At 37.3% G+C, this 16,542-nt stretch overlaps 1 protein-coding gene across 1 annotated transcript; it reads left to right on the plus strand.

The window, feature by feature from the left end:
* The first annotated feature begins 9,551 nt into the window (after nt 1-9,551).
* LOC123233606 (late lactation protein B-like) lies at nt 9,552-13,802 on the plus strand. Its single transcript, XM_044659671.1, has 6 exons — nt 9,552-9,638; nt 10,335-10,462; nt 10,892-10,966; nt 12,392-12,528; nt 13,444-13,545; nt 13,777-13,802. The coding sequence occupies exons 1-6, from the start codon at nt 9,552-9,554 to the stop codon at nt 13,800-13,802; spliced, it is 555 nt and encodes a 184-aa protein (XP_044515606.1).
* Nucleotides 13,803-16,542: the final 2,740 nt, after the last annotated feature.

Here is a 16,542-nt window from a genome sequence, read left to right on the forward strand (position 1 = left end):
TCCTCATATCTTAATATTTTATTATTATTTTTTAAACCCACCTTCTGCCTTCCAAGACAGAAGAGTGGTAAGGGTTAGGCAATAGAGGTTAAGTGACTTGCCCAGCATCACACAGTTAGGAAGTGTCTGAGGCCAGATTTGGACCCAGGACCTTCTATCTTTAGGCCTGGCTCTCAATCCACTGAGCCAGCCAGCTGCCCCCTAATATTCTATTATTTTAATATACCACAGTTTATTCAGAAAATCCTTCAATCAATGGACACCTATTTTGTTACCAGTTCTTTGCTACCATAAAAAGTGCTGTTATTAATGATAGTCTTTGACTTCTTTTTTATGAATATCCAAAGGTGGGACCATTGGGTCAGAAATAGGAACAATTTAGTCACTTTTCCTATAAAATTCCAAATTGTTTCTCTATACTATTGGACCAATTTACAACACCAATAGTATATAAATGGGTTTGTCTTTGAATGGCCCTTTAAATATTGGTTGTTTGTGTGTGTGTTTGTGTTTTTTTTTTAATTATCTTTGTCAATTTGCATGGTGTTAGGTAAAACCTCAGAGCTCTTTTAATTTTTCTTTATATTATGTGGAATATTTTTCTTACTAACATTAATTTCTTGAAGATCTTTCAAAAACTCCATATTCTTTGACCACTTATCCATAAGAAAAATGTTTCTTGGTCTTATATATATATTATATATTTATATATATATATATTTTAAATTACATATATTTTAATATATATATAATATTTACATATATTTAAATGATATGTTTTAAATTACATTTCATGAACTAAGTAGATACTTTACTTTGTGAATTGATTGTGATAGGTTTTCCCCCCTTCTAGTTCTCACAAAATATCTGGTTTATATATAAGAGACAATAAGCCTAAGTACACACAGGGATGTGCTGAAGCCAACTCTAATAGCTTTGCAGAACCAATCGCTAAATTTTCAATGTGAGTATTTATACGTTGGGAGTCAGCAAAGACTACAAAATAAGGCTTGATATAATGTTTTATTGATTGTCTAGACTTAAGAACATTAATAATGCAGCTTAAACACCTATTGTTAAACATGTCATAGTATACCTCTCTACTGTGCTATGAACACTTTTAAATCAATAGGAGTGCAAGAGAAGATTTGAAGGAATGAAATTACCACCATACTAGAGGTTAATAATAATAAACATTTATAAAACACTTTAAGGTTCATGTAGTGCAATTATTATTTCATTTGAACCTTAAAATATTATTGGATATAGAGGACCAGGAGCCATTTCCCTAGAGATAGGTGGTAAAGGGGTGTGAGTAGTTTTCAAAAGGTTTACAGATGACCAATAATCCTATGAAAACATGCTCTAATCATTAATAATATGAGGAAAAGAAATAAGGCAGAGATAACTGCTGTCACAAACTCCTTCACTGACCCCAAGGATTGACTCAGTTGTGAAGGTGATACGGATTGCTTCTACCCTTTTGCATAGACTCTCATCATAGTGATATTTTACAGCTGACAGAGACCTTAAAGGTCTTAGTATACAACCTTATCATTAAAAAAAAAATTTTTTTTAGACCCTTACCTTCCATCTTGGAGTCAATACTGTGTATTGGCTCCAAGGCAGAAGAGTGGTAAGGGTAGGCAATGGGGGTCAAGTGACTTGCCCAGGGTCACACAACTGGGAAGTGTCTGAGGTTGGATTTGAACCTAGGACCTCCCATCTCTAGGCCTGGCTCTCAATCCACTGAGCTACCCAGCTGCCCCCACCAACCACCTTATTTTATAGATAAGGTATTGAAGTGAAGGGAAGTTGTGCCTTGTCCAAGGTCACGCAGGTAGTAGACATCACAAGTAGGATTTGAATGTAAGTTCTCTGATACCAGACGCTCTTTCCATTGCACCCACTTGCAATGATTCTACCTTTCATGCTAAATTCTTTGTGAACATTTTTACAAATAATATTTCTAACCAGGACATGGGAGAGGAGAGAGAAGCTAAAAAAATATGGGTGAGATATTACTTTGATATTTAGAGATAAGGTCAGGCAAAATTCCAGAAGCTTGTATGAGGAATAGCCACCTTGGAGGATCACGGACAGCCTTCCCAGAAAGGATTGTCCTGGAATGTGGTTTGATGAGAGCCCATTGATGAAATTAAGGGCCCATTCCCTGGGTCATCAGGAAGAAGTAGGAAACAAAATGCAGATAGAGCAAGAGTTAATATGTTGGAGCCAGCTTGAACTGTTTCCTTAAAATTTAAACTCAGTGACTGGCAAACATAAATTAGGACTTGATTTACTATTTTTTAAAACTGTTTAGACCAGTGGTTCCCAAACTTTTTTGACCTACTGCCCCCTTTCCAGAAAAAATATTACTTAGCCCCCTGGAAATTAGTTTTTCAAAAATTTTAATAGCAATTAATAGGAAAGATAAATGGTGTGGTACAGGGGGGGGGCATAACAGTTTTGCAGGCTTTTGCAGAGTTCTTCTGACACTAAAGGAGTTTAGAATCTTGGGAAAAGTTTCAGTTGGTCATGGGAACTCGTGCAAGGAACCAGGGTCCACCTGAGCTCCTTCTTGAGATTGAAACCTGGCCTAGATTTGCAGTTTCTTTTGAGATTTGTTAATTTAGCTAAATCCTTTGAATCTCCCTACCCTACCTTATTCCTACCTTCATTTCCTCTACCTGAATGTCTGAGAAGAGTGAAAAGGAGAGTGGATCTGAGAGTTAGTGCAAATCTGTGATAGTTTAGTCTTACCCTTGCAACAAATTAACTATTGAGTCTTTGTATCCATCTTCCTAACCCCACTGATTACATACCACCTTGAGAGCTGAGTTAAGGCAGGTCCTTTCTCAGTCTCACGTTCCTGATTCCCTTCCCTCACCTAAGGTTTCTCTAAGCAGCTGTTAGGGCTACCTTAATCCTCTACCCTGCCAATCTATCCTAGAAGACAATAAACCCCATTTGTGTTTAAACAAGACCTTCTGGCTACTTCATTAGTTAATTAGTAAGAGAGAGAGGAAGAGAGAGAGGAATAACATACTCTCTGGAGTTTTGAGGGAAGCTGAAGGTGTCCATTTTGAAGGAAGTGTAACTTCAATACTAATACCTTCCTGTGAAACTGACAAAAGCCTGAGATCAGTTTCAAGCTGTCTTGGCTGACTCAAACTTGGCTCTGTAAAGTGTCCTTTACTTGAAGGGATCAGTCTGTTTCCCTTCAGTGTTTGTCTTTAACCTGAGTCTCAGTCTGTATTTCCCTGCTGCTGTTTGCCTGCCTTAGGTTAATTCATCCTCTCCCTTACAACCCTTGTTACCTCAGTATTATACTCCCTAAACTCAGACATTCCCTTATTTTTCCTACCACCTCAACTACCAACCTTCATCATTATACCTGCCTCATCCACAATATTGCCTTAATTTCCCTACTACCTAGTCTATTCCCTTGATTACCTCCAGCCTTGGGTCCCTTACCTTGCCTTATTTCCTGTTCCTACCAGTTATTACCCCTAGCTTCAGCCTCATATTACATCCTGCAGATTCCCATATTACATCCTACAAATCCCCTTATTACAATGGACCTGTGGCCATCACCGCTTCCCTGGATTGCTGTAGCACCCACCAGGGGGTGGTGGTGCCCACTTTGGGAATCACTGGTTTAGACTTAAGAAAGTGAGGGAGAAAATGCTAATAATGCAGATTAAACTTAAAAAAGCATATCCTTTACATATCCCTATTGCCTCTCTCCCCCAAAACTGGTCAAACATTTATTTATTGGCACGCTAGTGAGTGTGAGGGAGCCTGTGCAATATTGAGAGAAGTGCAGGGATCTAGAGAAAAAAGAAAGTGACTTGCCAAGATAAAGTTAGTGGTAGAAGTGACATAGGAACCAAGTTTCCTACTCTCAGTCCAAACCTTCTTATGTTACACTTTATTTAAAAACACAGACTCTGCCAAATTGCCTCTAAGCACTTCAATTAAAGATCACACTTCATTCAAGTGTCCTGGAATTGAACAAACACATCTTTCAGCCCATCGTTAATGCAATTGGCCATGGTTTGGATGGGAAAGGACTTCCATTTACTTGTTTTAAAGTTTTTGGGGAACAGCAAGTCTCATGTTCGGATGATATCTTTAATGCCTAAAACAATATTTTTTCTGCAAGTAAAAGATAATTTTTTAATAAGAAACCTGGACACAAAACTGTCTGGCTTTGTCCTGGCCTGATTTAGGGAGTCAAATGTGCCCTTTCTTACATGGAGAGATGCAGGAATGTGGTAGGGTCTTAGCTCCCTTCTTTGCATTTGTGATCATTAGTGCCTGTAGACAGACACACTTTGCCAAAATGTAGACTATACTATTGAGTTTGGGTATGGGGTGTCTCTGGAGAGCTCACCTGTTGGGGGCTATGCAGGCCCAATACTATTGAAGGTTTTTATTATATAAAGATAGCCTCATACAGAGTCAGGAAGGATTTGAGTCAGACCAGTAATAAAAGGGGAATTTAAGAGAGAGGGTTAGGGCTAGAGACAAGGGGATATGCATTTAATAGACACCTTTTGTATGTCTGGTGCTATGCTAAGTACCTTACAAATATTATCTCATTTGATTCTCATAACAACTCTGGGAGGCGAGTGCTATTGTTATTCTCATTTTATATAGAAAATGAGTCAGATAGAGGCTAAGTGACTAACTAGTAAGTATCTGAGGCTGGATTTGAATTCAGATCATCATGACTCCAGGCCCAGGGCTCTGTTCATTGCATTATAAACTCTGGTCAAAAGGGCATGTGTGAAGCCCATTCTTATTACCTTTGGAATCACCCAGTGAGTTAGAACAGAGACAAGACTAAGATCTCAATCTTCCAATTCCAAGTTCAGGACATTTTTCATTACAAAATAGAAAAAAAGCAAAGTAGATAAGGGAAGAAATTTTTTTGACTTTTGACCAGGGCTCATCATTGTATGACTGAAGGGAAGTGGAATGGACATCTCTAACCTCTTTTGCCCCTACCCTTCTCCAAGAAAGACTTTTATTTCTTCCAAGAAGGAAGGTAGAAGTTGGAGGTCAAAACAGCTATAATCTCCTCAGAGAGAGAAGGAGTACAAGACTAGAAATAGATTGCTTTGTTCCCTCAAATATTCTTAGTCTGGGGGATATGATCAGGTTCCATCTCACCTTTGATCACTTTGTCATTTTGGGGGAAGGAGAATCCCATGCTCCATTTCCAAAGCTTAATCCTTTCCCCATGAAATGCTAGTTCCACAATGAACGCAGAGTGAGTAGCAAAGAAACTCATTCATCCATATCATAGCAAAATAGAATTCAGAAAAGTTCTACATAAAAGAATATATAATGGACAATTCAGAATGAAGGAACTCTCATTTGGAGGAATGGAGATAATTTAACTCAACTATGCAAAAGCTTGTGATCTACCCAAGGGAAAACTTCCTCTAATTTTTAGAGGGGCAAACTCAGGGTAGAAACATAATGGAGACTGACAGGTCTGCTCAGATCTTCCCAGAGTCTTTTCCTTCAACAACTTGAAATGGGGTTGGCTTTTTCCATTTTCTCTCTCAAAGCTGGAAACCAGGAGTTCCTGAAGTGATTTAATGCTTGATGTTGAAGAGTCTTGAAAATACTGGTGGAGAACTGAAGATTTTCCGATCTCAACAACATCACTCTATCCCTCATGCAGGGCAGGGAATTTCCCTCCATCAAAAAAGAGAGTCCCATAACAATGGGCTTTGAGATAAGAGTTACACAAGTAAATTACTTTCCCTTTTCAGATCTTAGTTTTCTCATTGTAAAATGAGAAATAATAAGTGAAAAGGCATGGCTTCACATAGTCTTGGTATCCATATCTTCTTTTTCTCTCTGAGAAGGCTCTCTCACCCTCCCCAGCATTCACATTGGCAGTTCTGAAGGGTTTCCATCATTCTGCTATGACTTTGAAGGATTTAGGTGTAACCCTGATGTGGGGAAAATACAAATTTATTACCCATGACAGTAGCTCTGGATGCCCCCTTAAAGAGCCTCTGATTTACACAAATTAGCCACAATGATGTCATTAATTCTTTTTTTCTAAATGAAAACCTTGTCAACAATATTCTATTTTATCTCAGTTACATGAAAAAAAATTTTTAAACATTCATTTAAAAGCATTTTAAGTTCAACAGTGACAAGCATAAAAGCCCCTAACTATAAGACATGGTCACTAGTTTTTGTTGATTTAACATTCACCTTTGAAAGGTTATAGAGCTTTTCTACAAAGAGTTACTCTGTTCTGAAGGACTATTGCATTCAGGAGAACTAAAGGAGAAAAAAATTTTAGGAAGGAAAACAAATATAATATGACATTTTCAGGAGCCTCTCCCAAACAAAGCATTCCCTGACCTTTCTCTGGCAAACCCTGGGGCGTATAGAGATGCATTCTGATGAATTTGTTTCACATGAGTTCAGTATGATTCAATAAGCATTTATTGAAAAGCCATTCTGAACTCAAGGCTATGGGAGCTACTGGGACAAAATAAAGAGCAGACATAGTCCATATCTTCCATAAGACCCCAATTTAACAGGCAAGATGACTAGAGTCTATTATAAGTGCTAGATGAGTGGCCCAGGTAGCAGGTGTTATTGGGCTTTGAGAAAGAGAGATCATTGTGATTCAGGGTAAGATATCAATTAATTAAGAAAGGCATTTATTAAGTACCTACCATGTTCCATGTACTGTGCTAGGTGCTGGGGTCATAAAGAATGAAACAATATTTTCAAGTATTGTTCTCAAGTAAGTTCTCAAGGAATTTAGATTCTAAGAGGGGAGTCTACCAAAATAATATTGGAGATGAGTCTTAAACAATAGAGTGGAAAGGAGTAGGCAGAAAAGAGAAGAAAAGAATAATATGAGCAAAATTAGAGGGGAGCTATATATATACCAGATGCATTCAGGGAACAGAGTCAGATCAGTCTGAGAAAGAAAGAGTTCAGATAAAGAAGGGTCAAGTATATGGAGGGGAGGAGGCAGCAAGAAACAAAGAGATAAAAAAATTTGGGAACAGATAATAGGATGTTAGTCTAAATCACTTGGAATTCATCCTTTGGATAATGGTCTATTACAAAATAATAGAATATGAGAGTTGCAAGGGACTTAGAGAACACCTATTCCAATTTATACTTGAAGAGAACTTTCCAAGACAAGACTTCTAACCAGTTTGATTCAATCTTTACATTAAGACCCTGAATGAGAGAGCATCTACTGTCTCCTCTGGCAGCCTAAATGTACTATTAGAAAGTACTATTTGTTAGAAAGTTTTCCTTCAAGTCCAGTCAGAATCTTCTTCCTTGACACACTATTACCCAGTTATCCTATTCTGTCTTTTATATGCTCAAGGCATCAACAGATCAGGTGCTTTCTTTGGTGTTGGACTTGGAGGGACATCTTTTTTTTTTGTTAAATTAAAAAAAATATTTAGAATATTTTTCATTGTTACATGATTCATGATTTTTTCCACCCCTCTTCCATCCCCACCTCCCAGAGCTGACAAGCAATTCCACTGGGTTAAACATCTATCGTTGTTCAAAACCTATTTCTATGTCATTCATATTTGCAATAGAGTGATCATTTAACATCAAAACCCTAATCATATCCCTATTGTAAGATTTAAATTAATATCTAATAATTCTAAGTATATTTTATAAGCTTTATTAATAATCACTTGAAGTAGAAGAAATAAGAGGACAAAAGTAAAAGCCTGAGTAAAGAAAAGTTTTCCCCACCCTGTTTGTAGGAAAAGAAAGAGAGGTGGAGAAAACACACAAACTTTATCTCCAAAATGTAAGGATGTAATGTGAGAAGGAAAGTGGGATGGTGGGATTTAGAGTTCTGGGAGCAGATTCTAATTTTATACTATTGAACCATGTGATCAATCATGTTTTTCTTCTGCATTTCTGCTTCCACAGTTCTTCCTCTGGATGTGGATAGCGTTCTTTCTCATAAATTGCTCTGGATTGTCCTGGATCATTGCATTGCTGCTAGTAGAAAAGTCCATTCCATTTTGCCATATTGTATCAGGCTCTGTGTACAATGTTCTCCTGGTTCTACTCCTTTCACTCTGCATCAATTCCTGGTTCAATTTCTAGTTCACATAGAAATCTGGAGGGACATCTTTCAACAAAACTTGACTAACTTCTAAGCACAAATTGTCTAATTCCTCTTATACACCAAATCCCTTCAGTTATAAGAAGAGAGCTTTCGATTCCTCATTAGTCTTTTCTGTGGGCTAAACATGGGAATCTTTTTAACTGATTCTTGTGGTTTTGAGTCTCTTTTTCTGGATATACTCCACCTTCTCATCATTATGGAGCACCCAGAATTGAACCCCCATACTCCAGATGAGATCTGAATACAGAGTATGGCAGAACATGAACATCTCCTCTCTTATTCTTGAAATGATGTCTCTTACAAAAAAGGCATAGAATTGTGCCAGTTTCTTAAGACATGTCACAACATTGACTTGTGTTGAACTAGAAACTCCTTAGAATCACTGAATCTTTTTCATGAGAATTGTTGTAGAATATTTCTTATCTTGTCTTGTGAAGCTATAAATCCCAATATGGGGCTTTACATGTAGCCTCATTATGTTTCATCTTCTTATATGGTACCGTCATTCTAGCCTGCTTGGATCATTTGGTATCCTGATTTATTCCACATGGTAGCTTCATGCCAAGCTGTGATATATGTGATAAGCATGTCATTACTATCTCCCTCCATGTTAATTTGTTGAAAGGTATAGGTCTGAGGCACTATGCAAAAGAGTCACCTTCAAAATGACACTGAATCTTTAATGACTACTCTTTGGACTAAGTTATTCAATGAATATTGAAACCACCTGTTATGTAACTTTAGCTGTGTGTACACCTTTCTCCTGATCTGTCTTCCAATCTGGTAGCTATTTCTAAAAAAGGCAACAATGAAATCTATACTGGACAATATATATATATATATATATATATATATATATATATATATAAAAGAGAGAGCTGACAGGGATCATTCTTCTGGAGTAACTTCCTTTAAAATACAAATGGAATGCCAATTTAAAAATAATTTTAGTCTTACCATTTGGGTAGGGTTGGAATGAAGTCACCGATTTTTTCTTTGTTACTTTAAAAATCTTTTAAAATATCCTTTTTTGATGATAATCTTCTTCACATCAATAAATATATCAATTTTTTAAATCTCATGGATGATGCAGACAGTAAAAAAAATTAAGTTGTTGATTCTTTGGATGGATTTTAATGAATAGTCATTGAAAAATCAGCAAGGTATGATGCTTCCAAAAATAATAATATGCTATTTCACTTGTCCCTTAATCCCCATTGCCCATTGCATGACTAATTGGGGCATTCTGCAAAAGAGATCTGTTTTCAGTGTCACACTGATCTCAAGATATATATAGAGAGGCAGATTTTAGGACATGAGCACAAGCATTTTAACCAGTTTCATTGGGTGATTGACTGAAGGGAAGGCCCTGTAAAAGTCTGTTACAATGAAGATCCTTTTCCTAACCACAGCATTAAGCCTGTTTGCCATCCTCCAAGCCGAGGAGTCAACATCTACTGAAAAACAATTTGAGGTGAGACTTCATTGGGAGGATCTATAGATTGGATGGAGGGTTATATGCTAACAAGATGCTGTCATTTCAAAATTAGGATTGATTCCAGTTGGTTCTTTTCAGGAGGACCTGGTGTTGTGAGATATCATTCTACAAGGGATAGAAACTTTAAAGCTATAGACTCAACTAGAGAATATTGAATTGATATTTTGGGGGAAATCAGGGCATGAATTAGACATCAGATAAAGTATTTTTACTATCTTCTTGCTTTTGCCTTTATTTACTCTGTCCAGTATAAACTGGAAATGAAGGATATGATCCAGTCTATTTTATCTTTGCTTATGAACATACCAAACAAGTTATATTCCAAAGTGGAATTAGGTCTCAAAGAATTCAAAGTCACTTTCTGTAGGGATTTAGTTTGTGGGTTCGATGCCAAATCTCTGCTTCAGTTGGATTATGTAACATTTGGGGCACCTTTATGGGTTTAGGATCTCAAGGCTATTTCGTCTGAAGTTATTGATCTCTTCCTAATTACTTCTCATCTTAATATTTTACCACCAAGTCCATCATGGCCCCTGCTTCAGAGTTGGGGTTATGATCAAAGAAAGTGTTAAATGTAGAAGGAATTAGCTGAGAATGTTTGTGCAGGGAAGAGACCTCCCTCCCTCATTTCTCTTTTCTCAAGTCCTGGTTATAAATTATGATTCTATCTAGGGTACATACTATGCCCTCAAAATGGCGGCAAACAAAGATTTACCTAAGGAGAAGGAGTATGAAAGCATATCAGCTATTATCATGTCCCAACTTAAAGATGGTCATATGGAGGCCTCATTTACCATCAAGTAAGTAGCCTGTATTGAATATTCCTATCAGCTTATTTATTCATTTATAGTCCTTATTTCAGACCCTGAACTAGAGCTAATAGTTTTATATTCTCTTCTCATTTGACCTGAGCACATTTAGTAGTTATAAGTTTTCATATATGAAGATTAGATTTATTTTTACCCAATACTAAGCACCCATTGGTTGATCTTCTGAGTCACTGTCTAATTTCCAGTTCCCACATGGGCTTAGGCCTCCTCTAACTTTCCTCATTTCTTTGTCAATGCTTTTTTATTTGTTATGAGTGAAAATAATCAGAGCAAAGACTGGGACACTGACCTTAGTGGAGAATTGGATCAGGACCAAGGGAATCACACCACCTTTTAAGATTTTTGGTGTTATTAATTCTTAGCTCCAGTAAAACTATTCATATGCATTCTATTTTCCAGAAAGGATGGCAAGTGCAAAGAGATGAAAATAAAATTGGAGAAAACAGATGATCCCAAGAAATTCACTATAGGTGAGTCAAATATGCCCCATTAAAGGGACTTTGATAAGAAATCACAGCCTTAGACTGGGTCTCAGAGATGATTTGAACTGGAACCTCTCTATACTCCTAGAGTCCAAAGCTGAGTTTGCTTGACAACACATAGTAACTTGGGCAGTTTTTTCATGACATGGAGTAGGTTGACTAGTAAATTTGTCTTCCTGCAGACTTGACTAACCATATCACTGGGCCCAAGTTGGTTCAGGGTGATAAAGCAGATTAGACAGCTGCTCTTATGGAATGTACTGGGAAAACAAAAATATATCTTAACATGCTAATAAGAAGAGTGTAGGGAGTGCTGCTCAGGGCGAAGTGCAAAGTTGGGTTACCACAGCACAGATATTGCCTAGAACCCTAAAATTTAAGTCACATGGAGGATGGTAGAAATGCTATGAATAAACTTAAATTGCCTCAAAGTTCTGTTGAGGATAGTGATGGATCGACCCATGTACATAATAGGTAGAAAGGGTCATGAATCATCTCTTAGAGTCATGTTGGTGAACCTATGGCATATGTACCATCATGAGCCAAATGAGGCTGCTTCCTTTCCCTTCTCCATGCATGCCTGAGGAGATTTGTTACATCACCAGTCCCTCTGTCCAGCAGCCCAGTGGGAATGCTTCCTCTCTCCCCTGTCTGGGGTAAGGTGGCGGGGCTCACATGTGGAGTGAGGGTGGCAGTTTGGGCACTCAGTCTCTAAAAGGTTTGCCATCACTGTTCTAGAGCCTTGGCACTGACCTTGTTCACTCAGTCAACTCCAGCATGGAGAGAATCATTGTGTTCAATGAGTAAGACTTAAAGGAAGATATGATCCCTGCTGAAGACACAGACATTTATGTGACCTTGGACCTGACCATATGGACTCTGTATACAGAGTCTATATGTGAACATATATACTGTATCAATGCAGATCACCATTTCTCTCCAAGTTATACGTCTTAGAGAGTTGCCTGGGTCCTGAAAGGTTAAATGAGTTGCTCTGAGTGACAACAAATACAATCGTGAGTTTGGACATGAACTCACATCCACTTTACTTGATTGTTAGGACTCCATCTATTATAACAAACTTCCCCTCTGAATGTAAAAATTAATGAACCTCTTTGAGCTTCTGTTTTCTCATTTGTTACATAAAGTGTTAGACTAGATGTTCCTAGAGTCCCTGACAATTCAAAGGAATTGGATCCTGTGATCTTATAATAAACAATATTGCAAGATAAATTCATTAGCAAGGTGCAAAACAAAGTACTATATGAGGATGAAGGGGAAATTTTCCTGCTGAGAAGATCATACAACTCTCTTAGAACTTCTTGGCTCTTCTGGTTACTTACCAGGAATAGTGAATCTAAAGCTTATCTCAGACTCTTCCCAAAGGCTATTCTCTAAGAGGATGAGGGATGCTAAGGTTTATATTCCTACAATTTCTCACAGATGAGGGCAAAGTCCATGTGCATCTAACCAAGATGTCCGAGCAAGATTATTGGACACTCATTTGTGAGGGCGAGTACCAGGGCCAGCAAGTCAGAGTGGCCAAACTTATGGGTAAGTAATATGTGATTCTGTGAATCCCAGAAAGAGACCAATGTCAATATGTGGGGTGGCTCTTGGAAGCTGCTCACCTGGATTTCTCCTGAGATGGAGTGTGGGGGAGTTCCTGTTTTGGGAGCCTCCTCTATCTGTTTCCTTTCCTTAACCTTTTTCTATACTTTCTAATATTTTCTTCTAGTGCTACGTAAATGTATGAGACAAATATTTCTGGCTCAGTCTCTTTTTTTTTGAAGTTTTATAGGGGTCAAAGGAATAATAAATGGTTGACAATTCGATCAGGTACACTTGTCTGGAAGTCCAGGGACCATGTATTTCCAAATGTTGAGAACATTATGGTTTCTATAGAATGTGATATTTTGAACTTAATAAAAATCAAAGTCCTGGGAAGAGGCCAGTGGATTTTATGAATTACCTCACATTTTGTTGCCTGCCTGTTTGAAGGCAATTTAGGTCTTATTAAGAAATCACTTTCCTAGTTGCAGGTACTGACTCAGTTTTTTCTTAATGAATCAGTACAGGGGAAATTCTCTTTTGAACAAAAGCAGTTGAGGGAGGAAGAAGGCAAATACGCATATGTTTCTTTATGCCTTCCTCCACTATATTTGTGGAAATTTTATAGGATAGTAGGACTATTTTGTACAGAGCAAGTGTGACAGGTTTATATGGGCTTTTTCTGTAGAGATAATGATTTGGAGAGCACTGAGGCACGGGATTTGTTTGCAGAAGATAAAGAGAGTTAACCTTTTTCACTCTAATTTATTTTCTGTTCTATCTTCATACTGCCAATTTAACTTACCAGGTGCAAAAACCAGGAACTTTTCATTATAGAGGGAAACCACTGTAAAGGCAAGGATCAGAAAAGGATCTATTCAGGACTAATAATTTTTCCATTTTGATCTCTTTCTCCAGGTCCACACAAAGACATAAACCTTGAAGCTTTGAATGAGTTTCAGGAAATACTCAAAAAGGAAGGTCTTGGGGATAGAAGAATTGTATCTCCCAGACTAGAAGGTAACCAGAAGGGAGTTTTGGCTGTGTCCTGCCTTGTGTTTTCATCTCCTATCTTGGACCCCTTCTCTTTCCTGTCTATTCTAATTTTTACCTCCTTTTAGAAGTTATTTTATACTAACTTCTTAGGAGACCATATTTATTGTTTACCATTGTCTAGCTTGGGAGCTCTGTGGTATAAAAAAAACTTTTGGCAACAAATTTTGGCATTCACATGTGTCTTTGTTTCTGCAGAATCCTGCACACCAGAACATGCTTAAGGTAAGTAATCATTAAAGATTTCTAGAGCATCTTCCGGAATAATGTAGAATCCTACATCTTAGCTGTAGTGGCTTTAAGAAACTACATTATTCAGTCAAGGAAGAATCATTTTATCCATAGGAGGGAGCACTTCCAAACCATGTCAGATAAATGGATGGCCTTCCTCCTCTCTCCCCCTTTTTAAACTTATTTCAAAAAAGCTACGGCTTCTCCTTGGATTTCTGTGCAAGTGCTGAGAGTCCCCTTTCTGTACCTTTTGTGTCCTGGGAGTGGGTCCTGCTACCTCATGGGAAGCTGTTACCTCTGTTTCCTTATGCAATTCTAAGGACCCATCATTGACTTTCCCTTTGATCTTTTCTAGGAGAAGACAGTTGCTTTCAAACTCAGAATCAATAATATCCAGGAAATCCCAGTCATCTCTTCAGATGATCAACAAGACCCTCTATATGGCTCCTCTCCTCAACCTTTTCTGTACTTTCTAATATTTTCTTCCAGTGCTACATAAATGTATAAAGCAATTATCTCTGGCTCAACTGCTTTCTTTTGATGTTTTGTTGGGGTCTAAGGAATAAGAAGTAGGTGACAAATCAAGCAGATATACTTGTCTGGAAGTACAGGAACCTTGCATTTCCAAAGGTTGAGAACCTGATGGTTTCTATAGAATGTGGCCAAAAGTTCCATATATTCCAAAATAGCTGGTTGAAAAGTAAAAATTAGGATAGTCCAAAGTTATAAGTAATAACTATGGCAACTGGTTTTATGTTCTAGAAGACCAAAAGTGAACATTTGAATCCCTTAGAACAGTGACAGTGGAAATGTTTTACAATAAATTTGCAAACATTAATTTTCTTTTAAAATGGTTTTTTTAAATTATAAACTTAAAAACCACCCCAACACCAATAAAAACATTTAACTAAATAAGTACATAAAAATTATGTGCAACCCCCCAAATTTCATATTGTTTACAATTTCTTTTCTTTCTTTTCTTTTTTCTTTTTTATAATTTTTTATTTTTAGAAAAATTTTCCATGGTTACATAATTCGTGTTTTTACTTTACCCTTCACCCCCTCAATCCCCCCTCACCCCTCCATAGCTAACTCGCATTTCCACTGGTTTTAACATGTGTGGTCAGTCAAGACTTATTTACATATTATTGATAGTTACATTGGTGTGGTCTTTTCGGGTTGACATCCCCAATCATATCTTCATCAACCCAAGTGTTCAAGCATTTGTTTTTCTTCTGTGTTTCCACTCCTGTAGTTCTTCCTCTGAATGTGGGTAGTGTTCTTTTCTATAAATCCCACAGAATTGTCTTGGGTCATTGCATTGCATTACAGATGTCCATTATGTTCGATTTTACCACAGTGAATCAGTCTCTGTGTACAATGTTCTTCTGGCTCTGCTCCTTTCACTCTGCATTAATTCCTGGAGGTCTTTCCAGTTCACATGAAATTCCTCCAGTTTATTATTCCTTTGAGCACAATAGTATTCCATCACTAACATATATCACAATTTGTTCAGCCATTCCCCAATTGAAGGGTTTGCCCTTGCTTTCCAGTTTTTTGCCACCACAAAGAGAGCAGCTATAAATATTTTTGTGCAAGTCTGTTTATCTATGATCTCTTTGGGGTACAATCCCAGCAATGGTATGGCTGGATCAAAGGGCAGGCATTCTTTTAGCACTCTTTGGGCATAGTTCCAAATTGCTATCCAGAGTGATTGGACCAGTTCGCAACTCCACCAGCAATACATTAATGTCCCAATTTTGCCACATCCCCTCCAACATTCATTACTCTCCCCTGCTATCATTTTAGCTAATCTGCTAGGTGCGAGGTGGTACTTCAGCGTTGTTTTGATTTGCATTTCTCTAATTATTAGATATTTAGAGCACTTTCTCATATGCTTATTGATACTTTTGATTTCTTTATCTGAAAATTGCCTATTCATGTCCCTTGCCCATTTATCAATTGGGGAATGGCTTGATTTTTTATACAATTGATTTAGCTCCTTGTATATTTGAGCAATTAGACCTCTGTCAGAATTTTTTGTTAGAAAGATTTTTTCCCAGTTTGTTGTTTCCCTTCTGATTTTGGTGGCATTATCTTTGTTTGTACAAAAACATTTTAATTTAATATAATCAAAATTCTCCTTTTATGACGCAAATACAGTACTGATTCCAAAGCCAGGTAGATCAAAAACAGAGAAAGAAAATTACAGACCAATCTCCTTAATGAACATATATGCAAAAATCTTAAATAGAATACTAGTAAAAAGACTCCAGCAAGTGATTAAGAGGGTTATTCATCATGGTCAGGTGGGATTTATACCAGGAATGCAAGGATGGTTCAATATTAGGAAAACCATCCACATAATTGACCATATCAACAATCTAACAAACAAAAATCATATGATTATCTCAATAGATGCTAAAAAAGCTTTTGACAAAATACAGCACCCATTCCTATTGAAAACCCTGGAAAGTATAGGAATAGAAGGACCTTTCCTAAAAATAATAAACAGTATATACCTAGAACCATCAACAAGCATCATATGCAATGGGGATAAATTAGAAGCCTTTCCAATAAGATCAGGTGTGAAACAAGGATGCGCATTATCACCTTTATTATTTAACATTGTACTAGAAACACTAGCAGTAGCAATTAGAGAAGAAAAAGTAATTGAAGCTATTAAAATAGGCAATGAGGAGACTAAGCTGTCACTCTTTGCAGATGATATGA

The sequence above is a fragment of the Gracilinanus agilis genome, chromosome 2 (genome assembly GCF_016433145.1).
Source record: "Gracilinanus agilis isolate LMUSP501 chromosome 2, AgileGrace, whole genome shotgun sequence".
Lineage (NCBI taxonomy): Eukaryota > Metazoa > Chordata > Mammalia > Didelphimorphia > Didelphidae > Gracilinanus > Gracilinanus agilis.

Excerpts from the sequence above, each read along its gene's own strand:
- LOC123233606 (XM_044659671.1), top strand. The coding sequence starts at position 9,552 with ATGAAGATCCTTTTCCTAACCACAGCATTAAGCCTGTTTGCCATCCTC. Across the intron at positions 12,529-13,443 it reads CAGAGTGGCCAAACTTATGG|GTCCACACAAAGACATAAAC; the intron begins GTAAGTAATATG and ends CTCTTTCTCCAG. Across the intron at positions 13,546-13,776 it reads TGTATCTCCCAGACTAGAAG|AATCCTGCACACCAGAACAT; the intron begins GTAACCAGAAGG and ends TTGTTTCTGCAG.